The 17,895-nt window shown below is 56.3% G+C and overlaps 2 protein-coding genes across 6 annotated transcripts in view; one reads left to right on the forward strand and one right to left on the reverse strand.

Annotated features, from left to right (window-relative positions):
• Positions 1-17,895, reverse strand: part of ARMH1 (armadillo like helical domain containing 1) — a 56,924-nt gene that overhangs the window by 19,221 nt on the left and 19,808 nt on the right. For 4 of the 5 annotated variants that reach the window (XM_054037020.1, XM_054037018.1, XM_054037014.1 and 1 more), the window contains exon 1: positions 5,221-5,279. The exons of the other annotated variant lie outside the window; for it this stretch is intronic. The gene's annotated coding sequence lies outside the window, so the exon portion shown is untranslated. Of the gene's footprint in view, positions 1-5,220; positions 5,280-17,895 lie in introns of those variants that run through there. 5 annotated transcript variants of the gene reach the window in all.
• On the forward strand, positions 5,645-16,239 carry TMEM53 (transmembrane protein 53). The gene is made up of 3 exons (XM_054037021.1): positions 5,645-5,743; positions 11,477-11,589; positions 15,419-16,239. The coding sequence occupies exons 1-3, from the start codon at positions 5,689-5,691 to the stop codon at positions 16,073-16,075; spliced, it is 825 nt and encodes a 274-aa protein (XP_053892996.1). The 5' UTR covers positions 5,645-5,688; the 3' UTR covers positions 16,076-16,239.

Below are 17,895 nucleotides of genomic sequence, written 5' to 3' on the forward strand. Positions count from 1 at the left end.
AAGAGCTCCTATGTCCTCTACAGAAATCTAGTTAAAAGAACTTAACAGTCTGAAGCATCCCAAAATTGATTCTAAATTAACGTTTCCATATTTATGTTTGAGACGCTGATGCTGTGCTCTTATCCTGCTTTTATTAAGAAGCAGCAATAATCCTCACTGTTCAGAAACACCATCACCAGCCTCTGGACAGCAGGATTTGAGGAATAAAGGGTGCTTTCCTATTATCCATTCCAGCCAGGGAGCACAGTTGGTCTGAAAACGATCACACAATACAACTAACTGAGGACACAACGGTACCAGACTTTGACTGTTATAATACTATGCACCTATACGGTGCTCTTCACCCAAAGAGCTCCAAGTGCCCTATAAATAGGGGTAAGGATTCTTATTATCCTTATTTTACAGATACAGAAACAAATTCACAGAGAGGGGAAAAGACTCGCCCCAAGCTCACACAGTAACTCAGAACAGAACCAAGTCTCCTCACTCCGAATTGTCCGTTCTAGCCACTCAATGAGCTGCCTCACTCATCTCGCTGCCTCGGATAAGCTTAGAGGGTTGGACACCAAGTCAGTACTTTGTTGGGAGGACTCTAAGGAAAACCCAGGTGATTTAGGAACTGGTGTTGGCCATTCACTAGGTAGCACTTTTCCTTTTGAATCACTTCTGAATCGAGGAGTCCAAGTTAAGGGCCCGGGAGCACTGTGCTGCCAGAGGTGCCCGCCTCAGTTGTGAGTGGTGCAGCCCTGGAGGAGTTGGGAGACGGGAGGGAAAAGGTGGTTTTAAGATATCTTGGCACCCACCAGATTCCAAGCCTTGCCCAGCCCCTGGCACAAGTTGGAGCCTGCTTGGCCCATCCACCTATCACCATGGCCCCCGCTCCTGCTCGTCCTCTTCTCACCGAGGCCCTGCCCCCTGGCCAGGCCAGCAGCTGGAGACGGGCCCCGGGAGCCCGGGCAGCTGTGGAGAGCCATGGATCCTCCACCTGCCCGGGGGGGAGGCCTGCCCAAGAGTTGCCCCTGGCCCGTGTCCCTGCTCCCCGGGCCCTCCGCCCAGGGCAGGTGGAGGGTGCGCAGCTCCCCACAGCTGCACTGGGTGGATCTTACCATGGCGCAGCTCCGAGGCCCTGCCCCCCGGCTGGAGCTGGGTCAGGGTAAGAGCCATGCAGGCAGCTGTGGGGGCCACTGACCCTCCACCTGCCCTGCCCAGGGGACCCAGGAGGTGGGGACACAGGCCGGGGTCTGCTCTTGGGAGCCCCCCACCCAGGGTAGGTAGAGGGTCCCAGGCTCCCTAGCCCTGCTCTGGCTTGGCTGTGGGTGGGGCCTTTGGGGGAAGAGGTGGGGCAGGGGCGGGACCAAGGAGGGGGGCGTGTCCCCTCCACTTTTGGGAAGGCTCTGCGCCCCCCCCCCCCAAACCCACAATCCTCACTGATCCAGCAGGCCCCTTCCATCCTCCCTCCCCTAAAGCTCTATGACCCTTGCTCCTTCTCCAGACCCCCTGCTCCAGAAGCCCCCTCCAGGCACCTACTATTCCCTCTCCTTGGTCCCATTGACTCCCCCAGCACCCTTTTGCCCCCAAACCTGGTACGTACTCTCCCTCTAACCCAGTTAGCCCCCAAATCCGTCTAATGCTAGTTCCCTTGCCAGCTCTGTGAAACTCCATTTCTGCCAATGCTCACCCCACCCCAGCTGCGATGCCCCTACACCCTCTTCAGTTCCTCCATGGCTCCCAATAGCTCTTTGAGGAAGGGGCTGTGTGAGATACTGGTCATTCCCCCTACCCATGGTTGTCTTCTGGGGGTGATTGGCTGGCTCTCACACCATGCTCATTATGCCATGAGGCACTGTGTCTCCTCCAGTCCTAAAAGAATCTCTTTGCCTTACTCCTACACAGCCAGGCCAGCAGCAAACTAAGTCAGCAGGGCTCCGGCTTATTGCAATGGTTTGGCAGCACTTCCTTCCCCAATGGGGAGGATGTCCCTGCACTGGGGCAGAGTTGCCAGACTCCTGTCACCTTGTCTGCCACGCACCCCACCCTCCCTCGCTGCCAGTCAGCGAGCCCCGGCCTCACCCATCCACCCCGGCCTCACCCAACTCCACCCTGCTCACCTACCATCCACTCCTATTGACTCAGTCCTCCCCCCATCTGCCACGCACCCCACCCTCCCTCGCTGCCAGTCAGCGAGCCCCGGCCTCATCCATCCACCCCGGCCTCACCCAACTCCACCCTGCTCACCTACCATCCACGCCTATTGACTCAGTCCTCCCCCCATCTGCCACACACCCCACCCTCCCTCGCTGCCAGTCAGCGAGCCCCGGCCTCATCCATCCACCCCAGCCTCACCCAACTCCACCCTGCTCACCTACCATCCACTCCTATTGACTCAGTCCTCCCCACATCTGCCTGCACCCACCTACCCAACCCATCCTCACCTCCCCCACTCACCCCATCTATGAATAGAAATTCCATTATTTGAATAATAAGAGTATAGCAGTAGGGATGTATTACCGACCACCTGACCAGGATGGTGATGGTGAGTGTGAAATGCTCAGGGAGAGTGAAATGCCTGCAAGGTGCATCGAAACTTTAAAAAACACCACCACCATAATAGAGGCTCAAATTAAATGTATATCCTACATAAAAAAATAGTAACAGTATCAAAAATATACCAGCATGGCTAAACAACAGAACTACTGACTGTGGTTTGTAATGCATCATTTAAATCGGCCTCTGTACCAGATAAGATGACTGAAAGGTAGGTAATGTAAATGAGTTTTAAAAGGCTCCAGAGGCGACCCTTGCAATTACAGGCCAGTAAGCCTAACTTCAGTACCAGGCAAAAAAGAACAGAATTATCAGAAACATAGATGAACACAAATTTGTTGGGGAGGAGTTAACACAGCTTTAGTAAAGGGAAATCATGCCTCACCAATCTATTAGAATTCTTTGAGAGGGTCAACAAACATGTGGACGAGGGTAATACACTGGATATAGTGTACTTGGACTTTCAGAAAACGTTTGACAAGCTCCATCACCAAAGGCTTGTAAGCAAACTAAGCAGCCATTCGATAAGAGGGAAGGTTCTCTCATGGGTCTGTAACTAGTTAAAAGACCAGAGGGGTAGCCGTGTTAGTCTGAATCTGTAAAAAGCAACAGAGGGTCCTGTGGCACCTTTGAGACTAACAGAAGTACTGGGAGCATAAGCTTTCGTGGGTCAGAACCTCACAAGTATCTTGCATCTGAAGAAGTGAGGTTCTGACCCACGAAAGCTTATGCTCCCAGTACTTCTGTTAGTCTCAAAGGTACCACAGGACCCTCTGTTGCTAGTTAAAAGACAGGAAACAATGGGTAGGAATAAATGGTCAGTTTTCAGAATGGAGAGATGAAAATAGCAGTGTCCCCCAGAGGTCTGTAATGGGACCTGTGCTGTTCAACATATTCATAAATGATCTGGAAAAAGGGGTAAACAGTGAGTTGGCAAAATTTGCAGAAAATATAAAATTACTCAGGATAGTTACGTCCAAAGCAGACTGCGAGGAGTTATAAAGGGATCTCACAAAACTGGGTGACTGGACAACAAAATGGAAGATGAAATTCAATGTTGATAAAAGCAAAGTAATGCACATTGGAAAACATAATCCCAACTATACCTATAAAATGATGGGGTCTAAATTAGCTGTTATCACTCAAGAAAGAGATCATTGTGGACAGTTTTCTGAAAACATCTGCTCAGTGTGTACCAGCAGTCAAAAAAGCTAACAGAATGCTAGAAACCATTAGGAAAGGGATAGATCATAAGACAGGAAATATCATAATGGCACTATGTACATCCACAGTACCCCCACATCTTGAAAACTGTGTGCAGTACTAGTTGCCCCATCTCAAAAAAGATATATTAGAAAGGGAAAAGGTACAGAGAAGAGCAACAAAATGATTAAAGATATGGAACATTCTCCATATGAGGACACATTAAAAAGTACTGTTCAAGCTTGGAAAAGAGACAACCGAGGGAAGCTATGATAATGGTCTATTAAATCACGATTGGTGTTGGGAAGTGAATAAGAAAGTGTTATTTATCCTTTAACATAACACAAGAATCAGGGGTCACCCAATGAAATTAATAGGCAGCAGATCTAAATCACACAAAAGGAAGTACTTCTTCACACAACACACTGTCAACTTGTGGAACTCATTGCAGGGGATGTTGTGATAGCCAAAACTGTAACTGGATTGAAACAAGAATTAGATACATTCACGGAGGCTAGGTCCATCAATGGCACTTAGCCAAGATAGTCAGGGATGCAACCCCACACTCTGGTTATCCCTAGCCTCTGACTGCCAGAAGCTGGCAGTGGATGACGGGATGGATCACTTGATAACTGCCCTGTTCTATTCTTTCCTCTGAAGCACCTGGCCCTGGCCACTGTCAGCAGACAGGAGACTGGGCTAGATGGACCATTGGTCTGACCCAGTACGGCAATTCTTATATTACACCTCTACCCTGATACAACGCGACCCGATACAACACGAATTCGGATATAACGCAGTAAAGCAGCACTCCCGGGGCGGGGCTGCGCACTCCGGCGGATCAAAGCAAGTTCGATATAACACGGTAAGATTTTTTGGCTCCCGAGGACAGCGTTATATTGGGGTAGAGGTGTATTATATTCTTATATATTGACCAACCCCCGCTGCCCTCCCCCACTGCCTACGTCTACCCCGTCCTCACCCTACTCCACCCCATCCTGCAACTCCCATCCACCCCATCCGTCCCACCTACCAACCCTGCCCCCCGCCTATGCCCCCCACCTACCCAACCCCCGTCCTGCCCCCTGCCCACGCCCCCCCGTCCCGCCCCCTGCCCCCTGCCCGCGCCCCCCACCTACCCACCTCCCGTCCCGCCCCCTGCCCCCACCTACCCACCCCCCGTCCTGCCCCCTGCCCCCGCCCCCCACCTACCCACCCCCCGTCCCACTCCCCCGCCTACCCACCCCCCGTCCTGCCCCCTGCCCACGCCCCCCCGTCCCGCCCCCTGCCCCCTGCCCGCGCCCCCCACCTACCCACCTCCCGTCCCGCCCCCTGCCCCCACCTACCCACCCCCCGTCCCGCCCCCCCCCATACCCACCCCCCGTCCCGCCCCCTGCCCGCGCCCCCCCGTGTAGCCCCCACACGCCTGGGGGCGGGGCGCTGTCCCGCGAGCGGCTCTACAGCCTTAGCTACCAGCCCGGGGCTCGAGCGAGAGCCGCTGCTGCACTAAGCTCCGGAGGTCCCCGGTTCGATCCCGCCTGCCGATGCCCTGGGTCTGTGGGCGTTACACATACCCCCGCCCCGCCCCGGGGCCCCCTACACAGGGGTGTCGATTGCACGCGGCTCCCTCTCACCTGCCCGCCAGCGCTTCAGCTTGATTGACATCCCAGACGAACCAACCACAGACCGTGCTCACCTAGCCTTCGACCAATGGGTCGCCTCCTTCCGACCGGGTGGGCGGGGCGCTGGCGAGACAGCGGTTGCTAGGGGCGCGGGTTCTGTTAGCCCCTGAGAGGCGCGTTGCTAGGATGTGAGGTCACAGGGCGTGGCCCTCGATCGCTCCTATTGGCTGGCGTCTCAGGAGAGGGCGGTCACTTCCGGTGTGGAGGGCGGGCGCTTCGGCCCGAGAGTGCGACGGCGATCTCCTGCGCGCGGCCGAGCATGGGGGGCAGAGAGCTGGACTATACCATCGAGCTGCCGCCGGGGGGGCGGCCGGGTACGGGGTCCCCATAATCCTCGCGGGCGCAGCGGCTCCGGGGGGCGGCGCGTGTCTGAGACCCCGCGGGGGGGGCACAGGTGGGGGGAGGGGGGTGTCTGATGCCCCTGGGGGGGGACAGACTGGGGGGGTGAGTGTCGGGGGAAGAGGTGAGTGGGGACAGGGTGAGGTGGGGGAGGGTGTCTGATGCCCCTGGGGGTTGGGGGGGGCAGGGTGAGGTGGGGGGAGGGTGTCTGATGCCCCTGGGGGTTGGGGGGGGCAGGGTGAGGTGGGGGGAGGGTGTCTGATGCCCCTGGGGGTTGGGGGGGGCAGGGTGAGGTGGGGGAGGGTGTCTGATGCCCCTGGGGGTTGGGGGGGGCAGGGTGAGGTGGGGGGAGGGTGTCTGATGCCCCTGGGGGTTGGGGGGGGCAGGGTGAGGTGGGGGGAGGGTGTCTGATGCCCCTGGGGGTTGGGGGGGGCAGGGTGAGGTGGGGGGAGGGTGTCTGATGCCCCTGGGGGTTGGGGGGGGCAGGGTGAGGTGGGGGAGGGTGTCTGATGCCCCTGGGGGTTGGGGGGGGCAGGGTGAGGTGGGGGGAGGGTGTCTGATGCCCCTGGGGGTTGGGGGGGGCAGGGTGAGGTGGGGGGAGGGTGTCTGATGCCCCTGGGGGTTGGGGGGGCAGGGTGAGGTGGGGGAGGGTGTCTGATGCCCCTGGGGGTTGGGGGGGGGGGAACAGGGTGAGGTGGGGGGAGGGTGTCTGATGCCCCTGGGGGTTGGGGGGGGGGAACAGGGTGAGGTGGGGGGAGGGTGTCTGATGCCCCTGGGGGTTGGGGGGGCAGGGTGAGGTGGGGGAGGGTGTCTGATGCCCCTGGGGGTTGGGGGGGGGAACAGGGTGAGGTGGGGGAGGGTGTCTGATGCCCCTGGGGGTTGGGGGGGGGGAACAGGGTGAGGTGGGGGGAGGGTGTCTGATGCCCCTGGGGGTTGGGGGGGGGGAACAGGGTGAGGTGGGGGGAGGGTGTCTGATGCCCCTGGGGGTTGGGGGGGGCAGGGTGAGGTGGGGGGAGGGTGTCTGATGCCCCTGGGGGTTGGGGGGGGCAGGGTGAGGTGGGGGGAGGGTGTCTGATGCCCCTGGGGATTGGGGGGGCAGGGTGAGGTGGGGGAGGGTGTCTGATGCCCCTGGGGGTTGGGGGGGGGGAACAGGGTGAGGTGGGGGAGGGTGTCTGATGCCCCTGGGGGTTGGGGGGGGGGGAACAGGGTGAGGTGGGGGGAGGGTGTCTGATGCCCCTGGGGGGTTGGGGGGGGACAGGGTGAGGTGGGGGGAGGGTGTCTGATGCCCCTGGGGGTTGGGGGGGGCAGGGTGAGGTGGGGGGAGGGTGTCTGATGCCCCTGGGGGTTGGGGGGGGGAACAGGGTGAGGTGGGGGAGGGTGTCTGATGCCCCTGGGGGTTGGGGGGGGGGAACAGGGTGAGGTGGGGGAGGGTGTCTGATGCCCCTGGGGGTTGGGGGGGGGACAGGGTGAGGTGGGGGAGGGTGTCTGATGCCCCTGGGGGTTGGGGGGGGGGAACAGGGTGAGGTGGGGGAGGGTGTCTGATGCCCCTGGGGGTTGGGGGGGGGGAACAGGGTGAGGTGGGGGGAGGGTGTCTGATGCCCCTGGGGGTTGGGGGGGGGGAACAGGGTGAGGTGGGGGGAGGGTGTCTGATGCCCCTGGGGGTTGGGGGGGGGGAACAGGGTGAGGTGGGGGGAGGGTGTCTGATGCCCCTGGGGGTTGGGGGGGGCAGGGTGAGGTGGGGGGAGGGTGTCTGATGCCCCTGGGGGTTGGGGGGGGGGAACAGGGTGAGGTGGGGGGAGGGTGTCTGATGCCCCTGGGGGTTGGGGGGGGGAACAGGGTGAGGTGGGGGGAGGGTGTCTGATGCCCCTGGGGGTTGGGGGGGGGAACAGGGTGAGGTGGGGGGAGGGTGTCTGATGCCCCTGGGGGTTGGGGAGGGACAGGGTGAGGTGGGGGGAGGGTGTCTGATGCCGGTGGGGGGGGGACAGGGTGAGGTGGGGGGAGGGTGTCTGATGCCCCTGGGGGTTGGGGGGGGGGAACAGGGTGAGGTGGGGGGAGGGTGTCTGATGCCCCTGGGGGTTGGGGGGGGGGAACAGGGTGAGGTGGGGGGAGGGTGTCTGATGCCCCTGGGGGTTGGGGGGGGCAGGGTGAGGTGGGGGAGGGTGTCTGATGCCCCTGGGGGTTGGGGGGGGGGAACAGGGTGAGGTGGGGGAGGGTGTCTGATGCCCCTGGGGGTTGGGGGGGGGGGAACAGGGTGAGGTGGGGGGAGGGTGTCTGATGCCCCTGGGGGTTGGGGGGGGGGGAACAGGGTGAGGTGGGGGAGGGTGTCTGATGCCCCTGGGGGTTGGGGGGGGGGAACAGGGTGAGGTGGGGGAGGGTGTCTGATGCCCCTGGGGGTTGGGGGGGGGCAGGGTGAGGTGGGGGGAGGGTGTCTGATGCCCCTGGGGGTTGGGGGGGGGGGCAGGGTGAGGTGGGGGGAGGGTGTCTGATGCCCCTGGGGGTTGGGGGGGGGGAACAGGGTGAGGTGGGGGGAGGGTGTCTGATGCCCCTGGGGGTTGGGGGGGGGGAACAGGGTGAGGTGGGGGGAGGGTGTCTGATGCCCCTGGGGGTTGGGGGGGGGGGAACAGGGTGAGGTGGGGGGAGGGTGTCTGATGCCCCTGGGGGTTGGGGGGGGCAGGGTGAGGTGGGGGGAGGGTGTCTGATGCCCCTGGGGGTTGGGGGGGGCAGGGTGAGGTGGGGGGAGGGTGTCTGATGCCCCTGGGGATTGGGGGGGCAGGGTGAGGTGGGGGAGGGTGTCTGATGCCCCTGGGGGTTGGGGGGGGGGAACAGGGTGAGGTGGGGGAGGGTGTCTGATGCCCCTGGGGGTTGGGGGGGGGGAACAGGGTGAGGTGGGGGGAGGGTGTCTGATGCCCCTGGGGGTTGGGGGGGGACAGGGTGAGGTGGGGGGAGGGTGTCTGATGCCCCTGGGGGTTGGGGGGGGCAGGGTGAGGTGGGGGGAGGGTGTCTGATGCCCCTGGGGGTTGGGGGGGGGAACAGGGTGAGGTGGGGGAGGGTGTCTGATGCCCCTGGGGGTTGGGGGGGGGGAACAGGGTGAGGTGGGGGAGGGTGTCTGATGCCCCTGGGGGTTGGGGGGGGGGAACAGGGTGAGGTGGGGGAGGGTGTCTGATGCCCCTGGGGGTTGGGGGGGGGGAACAGGGTGAGGTGGGGGGAGGGTGTCTGATGCCCCTGGGGGTTGGGGGGGGGAACAGGGTGAGGTGGGGGGAGGGTGTCTGATGCCCCTGGGGGTTGGGGGGGGACAGGGTGAGGTGGGGGGAGGGTGTCTGATGCCCCTGGGGGTTGGGGGGGGCAGGGTGAGGTGGGGGGAGGGTGTCTGATGCCCCTGGGGGTTGGGGGGGGGAACAGGGTGAGGTGGGGGGAGGGTGTCTGATGCCCCTGGGGGTTGGGGGGGGGAACAGGGTGAGGTGGGGGGAGGGTGTCTGATGCCCCTGGGGGTTGGGGAGGGACAGGGTGAGGTGGGGGGAGGGTGTCTGATGCCGGTGGGGGGGGGACAGGGTGAGGTGGGGGGAGGGTGTCTGATGCCCCTGGGGGTTGGGGGGGGGGAACAGGGTGAGGTGGGGGGAGGGTGTCTGATGCCCCTGGGGGTTGGGGGGGGCAGGGTGAGGTGGGGGGAGGGTGTCTGATGCCCCTGGGGGTTGGGGGGGGCAGGGTGAGGTGGGGGAGGGTGTCTGATGCCCCTGGGGGTTGGGGGGGGGGAACAGGGTGAGGTGGGGGAGGGTGTCTGATGCCCCTGGGGGTTGGGGGGGGGGGAACAGGGTGAGGTGGGGGGAGGGTGTCTGATGCCCCTGGGGGTTGGGGGGGGGCAGGGTGAGGTGGGGGGAGGGTGTCTGATGCCCCTGGGGGTTGGGGGGGGACAGGGTGAGGTGGGGGGAGGGTGTCTGATGCCCCTGGGGGTTGGGGGGGGCAGGGTGAGGTGGGGGGAGGGTGTCTGATGCCCCTGGGGGTTGGGGGGGGGAACAGGGTGAGGTGGGGGAGGGTGTCTGATGCCCCTGGGGGTTGGGGGGGGGGAACAGGGTGAGGTGGGGGAGGGTGTCTGATGCCCCTGGAGGTTGGGGGGGGGACAGGGTGAGGTGGGGGAGGGTGTCTGATGCCCCTGGGGGTTGGGGGGGGGGAACAGGGTGAGGTGGGGGGAGGGTGTCTGATGCCCCTGGGGGTTGGGGGGGGGGAACAGGGTGAGGTGGGGGGAGGGTGTCTGATGCCCCTGGGGGTTGGGGGGGGCAGGGTGAGGTGGGGGGAGGGTGTCTGATGCCCCTGGGGGTTGGGGGGGGACAGGGTGAGGTGGGGGGAGGGTGTCTGATGCCCCTGGGGGTTGGGGGGGGCAGGGTGAGGTGGGGGGAGGGTGTCTGATGCCCCTGGGGGTTGGGGGGGGGAACAGGGTGAGGTGGGGGGAGGGTGTCTGATGCCCCTGGGGGTTGGGGGGGGGAACAGGGTGAGGTGGGGGGAGGGTGTCTGATGCCCCTGGGGGTAGGGGGGGGCAGGGTGAGGTGGGGGGGAGGGTGTCTGATGCCCCTGGGGGAAGAGGTGAGGGGTTGGGGTGAGGCGAGGCAGGTGTCCGATGCCCCGGGTGGAGGGGTGCGAGTGCCTGATGCCCCCAGGGGCTGTGCAGTGTTGTCCCTAGTAGCCCAGAGGGGCTTAGTGGCTGGGGTGTTGCTGTTGCAGGACTTGCCCTTAATCCTTCTATCTCACATTCCTGTTAGCAAATAATCCTGTGTGGATACTGGGCTGTGCTCCCTGGTGGCTTCAGGGGAGCTGGGGATACCCAGGGCTCCCGCCTCCTTTAAATCACTTCCTCCATTGTGCCTGGGAGTGTTAAGCAGAAACAGTTATTGCCGTATCCCAGGTCCTTCTCCAGCTGGCGTCTGTCGCTGTCGTTCCACTGTATCGGATATTAGATTGGAAAATCTTTGGGACAGCGACCACATCTTTTTATGTCTTTGAAAGGGCCAAGAGCACTATTGGGGTGGCTTAAAAATAAGACAAAACTAATATCTTTGGGCTTGCCTACACATGGAGTTATTCCTGATTAACTCCCCATGTGGACGCTCTTATTTTGGAATAAGAGTGCCTTGTTTCTGTTTAGCTTATCCCACTTTCAAAGGATCAGAGCTAACTCCATGTGTAGACAAGCCTTAAGTAACTAACTGAGCTGGAAACTTTTTTTAATGCAAATGTAAACGTCTCCAAAAATCAAGGCGCCTGTTTCCCTCCACGTACAGTGATGGGAAAACTGCCATTTGTCACTGGTAAATGGATTTTTTTTGAAACCCGAATTTTAGAAACATTTATAATGTGAGCTTCTAGTTTTTAGCATCTTTACCCCCTTATTTGTGTCCTACCTTGGCCTGTAGCCTTTTTGTCCTTCTTTACACTATAAGTTGTTTGGGGGCAAGATTTGTCATTTTATTTTTTGTACTGTGCCCAGTACAGTTGGGCTCCAGTCTTGATTGTTTTGTAACACAAATAATACGGCAATAACAGCTAAATGATAAACTGATAGGCTACAGAAGGAATCCAGTTATAAGTACAATAGTTGCAGTACGGGCTTTGGGTGGGGTTAAAATCGCTATCCTTATTAAGTAGTTAGGTTGCAATTTCACTCTGACTCTAGTGGACTGAAGGGCAGTTTCATTTTTTAAAAATCTGGTTTATTTCAGACACTAGTCCAGAGATGGGAAACAAAAATAACCGGCCTGTGGTAATTCTGCTGGGGTGGGCTGGCTGCCGTGATAAACACCTGGTGAAATACAGCACCATCTACCATCAGAAGGTGAGTAAATCATTCATCTTTCTCTGCCAATATAAAGCTGTAGCAAGGCTACCTGAGGAATTTTCTCCCCTGCACTCTGGTGAAAAGACCTTACTCTTCTTACGACTCCAAAGAAGCCCTAGAAGAAAGTGCTGGACTTATTTTTGTGTGAAAGCTCCTTGCATTTTCAAATAGCATGTTGACATTCTCTGCACGCTGTCTTTAAGACCCTGGTTATACTGTGTGTACAACGAAGAGGCAGGAAGTGCTTCATAAAAGGAATTCCTTTTTGCCTTTTTCAAAGTTTCTGAAGTTTTAAAGATTTGAAAACCGGTGTAAATCTTTGTCCTCCATTTATCCACAGACTATGTATAACATGGGCAGTGAGAGTGCAAGCTGCATACATCTGTACAGAGCTGGCAGGGCCAACTTTAAGGGTCAAAGGCAAGTTCAACCATGACTTATTCAGCATCTGGCCTTTCTTCTGAGACTAACAAGTGTGCTGGTTATTGGTGGCTTTTGTGATCAGGTTGCCTAGCTACTGGGGATTGATTTGATGCCCCTAAACTCATTTCACACATTTATGGAACAGCCATCAGATGGTAACTGTTCAGTCATTACCAATCTGGACAGGATTTGATATAGTGACCTAGAAGTGGAAGTTTCTGACAGTGTCTGTCCCATTATCAGTCCCCTTTTAAAATATCTTGCTTTGTTGGTCCACGGAATGATGGAAAGTGTGTGGCTTTTGGACCTAGTGGAATTTAGGCCCATTATGTGAGCATGGACTTTGTTTTGGATCCAAATTTGTTGCAAAGATAGATGCCAAAGTTCTCCTTTGAATACTACCCAGCATGACTGCCTCACATGGCAGCCTCTGAACTGTTGATGATTAACCTGACATGTGAGATCCATAAATTAAAGTGCTACAGAGAGTCCTGTGGCACCTGATAGACTAACAGATGTATTGGAGCATGAGCTTTCGTGGGTGAATACCCCTGCGTCTGGCGAAGTGAGTATTCACCCAAGCCTGACGAAGTGGGTATTCACCCACGAAAGCTCATGCTCCAATATGGCTGTTAGTCTATCGGGTGCCACAGGACTCTTTGTTGCTGTTTACAGATCCAGACCAACATGGCTACCCCTCTGATACATAAATTAAAGTGTGTTCTAGTACAAAATGACGTGTGACTCCATGTCTCAGGATTGATAACAGCTCGGTTGCTACTGGCCACAGCATTCTGCAACTGCTCAGTATCCTACATGAAATGCATTTGGTGTCTCAATCCCGTTGCCAGAAAGACAGGTGTCTGCATTCGAAAATACACCGTTTCATTTAGTCACAACTAGTTCCCTTTTAAGCAATCCTAGTGGAGACTCTAAGGATGGAATGAGCCATGGAGAATGAACTTCCTTCTGACCCTTATATCATGAATATTTAGCACTTTAGAAGGATTAAGCCACACAACTGTGTCTGGCAGGAAAATTTCCATTGCAATTTTAATGGAAAATTGAGTTTTTGACTAATTTTTTGCAAAAAGCATCTGCTTTCTGTGGATTTGTTGTTTATTACCTCAAACACCCAAACCCAGAACACTTGATTTTCATGTGGGGTACCCCGGTGCCTTATGAGGGTTGTAGTTCTTTTATGTCATGTACCTATTCTCCTCTGTGGGCTGAACGCCCCAGCTAGGCGGCACCTGCCACATGCTGATCTCTAGTTGGAAAAATTAAACAGCTCTTTGCCCCACGGATTTTATTTCCTAAGGGCTTGATCACTATAAATGCTAGCGGTGGGTGTGGTGCTTGCGTAGGGTCAGTGTAACCACTATCCCAGATATACAGACCTTGAGAGAAAGTTTCAAATCATAAGGTGTTGGAGGGTTGACGAGATGCAGGAGGGTTTGTTTTTTGGTGTGCTTAGCTGCAGTTATTTGAGTGGTTATGTTACCTTGGCGTTTTTTATTATTATTGGTTTTTATTTCCCTAATTCTGAGATCTCTTAAATGAACTTTTTGAATCTTTACAAATGAAGCTGAAGCCATAGGGTGGTTATGGACTCAGAAACTGAATGGGGAGGGTACACCTGATAATTTATCGTGGCTTTATGTTCTGCAATGCCATGTGGGAGACCCCAACTCCCCTGCCAGCATCATGCTATGTGTGGGTGGGAAGCCCAGTGGAGGCTGCATACTCAGCCCGTGGGAGAGGATGGGTAATGCAGTACTTTTTATTGCCTGGCGGCCATCAGTCACCCCTGCTGGGCAAATGAGCGTTTTTGACATGCTGCCATGGGACTCTTGGCAAGTCTTCCCTGGCCAGAAGGATGATGGGCAGGATGCAGACCCTCGAGGGTAGGAAATCCAGGGGAAGTGAAGGGTTCTAATAGGGATATGGATGGACCTTCCTTCCCCTAGGAAGAATGAATGCAAAATCCAGATGATTTAAAATCTCTTAGAATAGGTGAAGATTTCTTCCTCGCTTCTCCCCAATCTCCTCTGGACATAGCTGTTTTCGTGCCTTTTTTTCTGCATTTCTCAAGCAGAAATGCCAGTAAATGCCTTTGCTGAGCTAATGTGAAAGATTGAGTGCTTATACAACTAGCTTCACCCACGTTTATTTAGAAACTTCTATGGGGGCCCATTGCTTCAGCACCGGGGTGCCTGCCATCATTAAAACCTGCCATTAGTACAGAGAATACTCAGAGTAACACAAGGCATATATCTAACTGTGGGGTCTAAGCTATATAGCCAAGCGGCCCAAGCTCTTAGGTACGTGGTTCCGCTTATTAACAGTTCCTCAGTTACCAGCAAAAGCTGCCATTATCCATCAGTTGGTAATAAGCGGAAAGCAGATTTGCAGGGCTGCAGCCAGGGAATGAAACACTGGGCTAGACCTTCTCTGGCTGCAAGCCTGCGTGCAGGCAGGGCAGCACAGGTCGGGGGCTGCAGCCCAGATGCTGGGGCTTTCTACAGGGAGCCGGGCACTGGGGGCCTATGGGGTTGCATGGTGACTCTCCTTGACCTCCCTCTGGGTTGGGGCTCAGCATGTCCTAGTGCTTCCTTCCCTAGGTGCAGTGAGAGGTACTGTGCAGCTCTGGCATCTGGGCTGCATCCCCCACTCCTTCCCTGCCCACAGCCCCTTACCTCCTGTGCTGTCCCTGGGCACAGGCTGGTTTACAGGGCTACAGTCCTAGAAGGAAGCACAAGGGCAGGGTGAGGGCAGGCTGGAGGCAGGGCTGCAGTGAGGGGCGGTATGTCCCAGCACTTCCTTCCCTGGCTGCAACCTTGCAAACCTGCCTACAGTTGGGGTCTTTCTTCTAAAACATGTTGTTTAATAAGCAGCATGGTATTACCAATATCCAAATCCCGTTAACACTAAAGTCGACGGGATTGGTTCCCACCCAAATGTTGCTATTAACCAGAAGTTGTCAATATCAAGGTGGCTATTAAGTGGAATCTACTGTGACCAACACCCCCTCACCCCTCCCGATCTGATCAAATAGCAGAGGTTAGCAAGCTTCAAAAAAGGATTAGATGTAGGCCACCCATACAAATGGCTTCTGTATGGGATCTTGGCTGGGGTAAGTATTACCAGGTCCTGATGGTACTGTGCCCAAATGATCCCAGCCAGGGACAGGAGGAAATTCCTCCTCCTTCACCAACGTTGTGGATGATGTTCTACTAAAGATACACAAATGGTGAGCCAGCACTGGCCAATTTCTGATTCAGGAAGAGGGACCATTGCTCTGTCCTTTAGGGCAAGTGCTATGAACACAGTGGCAGATTGGGATCCTGAAGGAGCTTGTAACATGCAGCCCTCGATGGGTGTGTCTCTCTGTTCCTCCCAGGGGTGCACAGTTATCCGCTACACAGCTCCGTGGAAGATGACGTTTTTCGCAGAATCCTTTGGCATCAGGTCCCTTCGGACCCCAGCTAGGAAGCTGCTGGAGCTGCTCTTTGACTATAAAATTGAAAAGAAACCGCTGCTGTTTCACGTGTTCAGCAATGGTGGGGTCATGCTTTACCGCTACATCCTAGAACTCATCCACACACACAGGCAATTCAGCAGCCTCAAGGTGGTGGGCACTATTTTTGATAGTGCCCCCGGCAGAAGAAACATGGTGGGGAGCCTGCGTGCCTTGGCAGCTGTCTTGGGCTCAACTAACGTGCTGCTCAAGTCTGGCCTCCTGCTTGTCTTCGCCATCCTGGTGGTGGTGCTGCGGATCTTGCTGCATCCAGTGACTCGCTTCTTCCATGAGACCCATTATGATGCCCTGCTGAATGGGCCTTCGAGGTGGCCCGAGCTCTACCTCTACTCCAAGGGGGACAGGATCATCCTGGCCAGTGACGTAGAGCACATGATTGAGGCCCGGCGGCAGCACAACGTTGCAGTGAGAGCTGTGGACTTCTCGGACTCTGCTCATGTCAGTCACTTGCTGGCGTATCCCTCCTATTACATGAGCCTCTGCACCTCTTTCATGTATGACTGCGTTGGATGCTCGTAGGTTTCACCCCGGCAGAGGTAGCAAGTGCCTGTGTAAAGACCCCCAGCAGATGCTCCCTCTTCACTGGGATCACACCGGAAACAAACTGCTCTCTCTCTATCTCTCTGCCTCTCTTTCGTCATCATCTCTCTGCTTACAATAAAATCCTGAGCCCAACATCCTTCCCCAGAGCGTGGAGGCACAGAATTGCTGATTTCTCGGCATCCCGTACACAGCTGGATGTCTGAAGCCTCCAAACCGGTTGTTGGGCTGGGCAGAAGTGAGGGTGCTAAGTAGAGCCAAGAGAGTCTAAATGAATATAACTTACATGATAGGGGTAAAATTCTGACCCCACTGAAGGCAATGGGAGGTTTGCCAGAGGTGGAATTTCACCAGAGGAGGCCAGAGAAAGGAGTGAAGTACTGACTGGAGGAGCACTGCATCCCCCTTTTTATACCCGCTTCCTCTTTCCCTGCTGCCCTCCACTTCGTAGTCCCTGGTGTACAACTTACATCACCATCCACATCCACTCTCCGTCTTGTTACACTGGAGCAATTCTGTGACCCAGGGCTCTCCAGTTAGCCTAGGTTTTGGGTTTTTTCTCTGCTGCTTCCTCTGGCCCACTGTTGAGTCAGCTGAAGCTCTGCAGAGTCCTCTCATTCTCCCACTCCCCACCCCACCCTTCTATTTACACTCCTCCGGGCTCAGCCCTGCATATAGTCCCATTGAGGAGGAAAGAATGAGACTCTTGGCAGAGTCTTTAATAGGGCAGACCAATGCGGGTCCCTCCCTATCCCTGCCCTCAAGGCACTGCCCCTCAGCCCTACTCCTAGCTGGAGATCAGCTCCAGGAATCAAACGCAGGGTCTCCGAAAGGGCAGTGCAGGTAACCACACCCCACTGTGTCAGCCTGGTTCTGTTTAACAGAGCTGGGGCAGAATGGCCAAAGGGCTGCTCCCTTGCTAGATGGCTCAAACCCCCGTAGGTGAGTTAATTTAAAGCTTTATCTGTGAAATATCTAACACGTCTCAGTGTCTGGTCTTTGTTCCTCTCCCCTGACGCTTCCCTCTCATTGCTGAAATCGTTGGGTGAATAGCTGTGCTTCGCTGGGTAGATTTACCGGTCTGTTAAGGTGTGTGTCTAGGAGTGCAGGGAGGTCACTTTGGGTATCTGTAACCCTGAGTTCTATCTCCCCTCCTGGGCCCAAATTTCCTGGGTCTTTCAGAAAGTGCTTTCTCTCTGATCCTCTAGGGGAGAGCCTTCATTACCAACTAGCCTCATTTGTCACATTCCAGAAGAGTTATTGACTAGTCTACACACGCAGACACTTCAAAGTGTGTTGCTTACTCCCTGTACAGACGTGTTTGATGGGATGAGCCAAGCTAGCAAACACACTGTTGTTCGGGTTTTCCTCTGTGGAGGGGGAGTGAGGGGTTAAAGTAGGGGAAGGGCTATACTACAATTTACCAAGGGTGAATTGGTTGAATTCTAACTGATCTGACTTTCCGTGTGTTCATGGAGCCTGATTTTTTTTGGGGAGGCCGGGGGGTAGATTGAAAGCCTGCCGCTTTCCAGTGCAGCATGATTTAATCTGGGGCCTCTGAAATGATGCTAGTCCCCTGAAGGTTCTAGTGCCTTGTGAACACCTGTACAACTGGCTGAGGACACAGTACGTCCCTTGGTTTTCTGTGCAGCCTCCCCTCCTGCATACAGCCGTCATGCTGACTAGAGGAGGTTTATGAGTTGTTCCCCCAGCAAGAGCCACTTTGTAATGTCCGAACTTTCCTCCTCTGCAACCCCACAAATGTGAATCAGAGCTGAGGTGTATAGTACCCTGTCACT

The sequence above is a fragment of the Malaclemys terrapin genome, chromosome 8, assembly GCF_027887155.1.
Source record: "Malaclemys terrapin pileata isolate rMalTer1 chromosome 8, rMalTer1.hap1, whole genome shotgun sequence".
In the NCBI taxonomy this organism is placed as follows: domain Eukaryota; kingdom Metazoa; phylum Chordata; order Testudines; family Emydidae; genus Malaclemys; species Malaclemys terrapin.

Bases quoted from the DNA above. Each gene is read 5' to 3' on its own strand.
- TMEM53 (XM_054037021.1), top strand. From the start codon at position 5,689: ATGGGGGGCAGAGAGCTGGACTATACCATCGAGCTGCCGCCGGGGGGG. The intron at 5,744-11,476 runs GTACGGGGTCCC...GGTTTATTTCAG, and splicing joins GCCGCCGGGGGGGCGGCCGG to ACACTAGTCCAGAGATGGGA. The intron at 11,590-15,418 runs GTGAGTAAATCA...TGTTCCTCCCAG, and splicing joins GCACCATCTACCATCAGAAG to GGGTGCACAGTTATCCGCTA.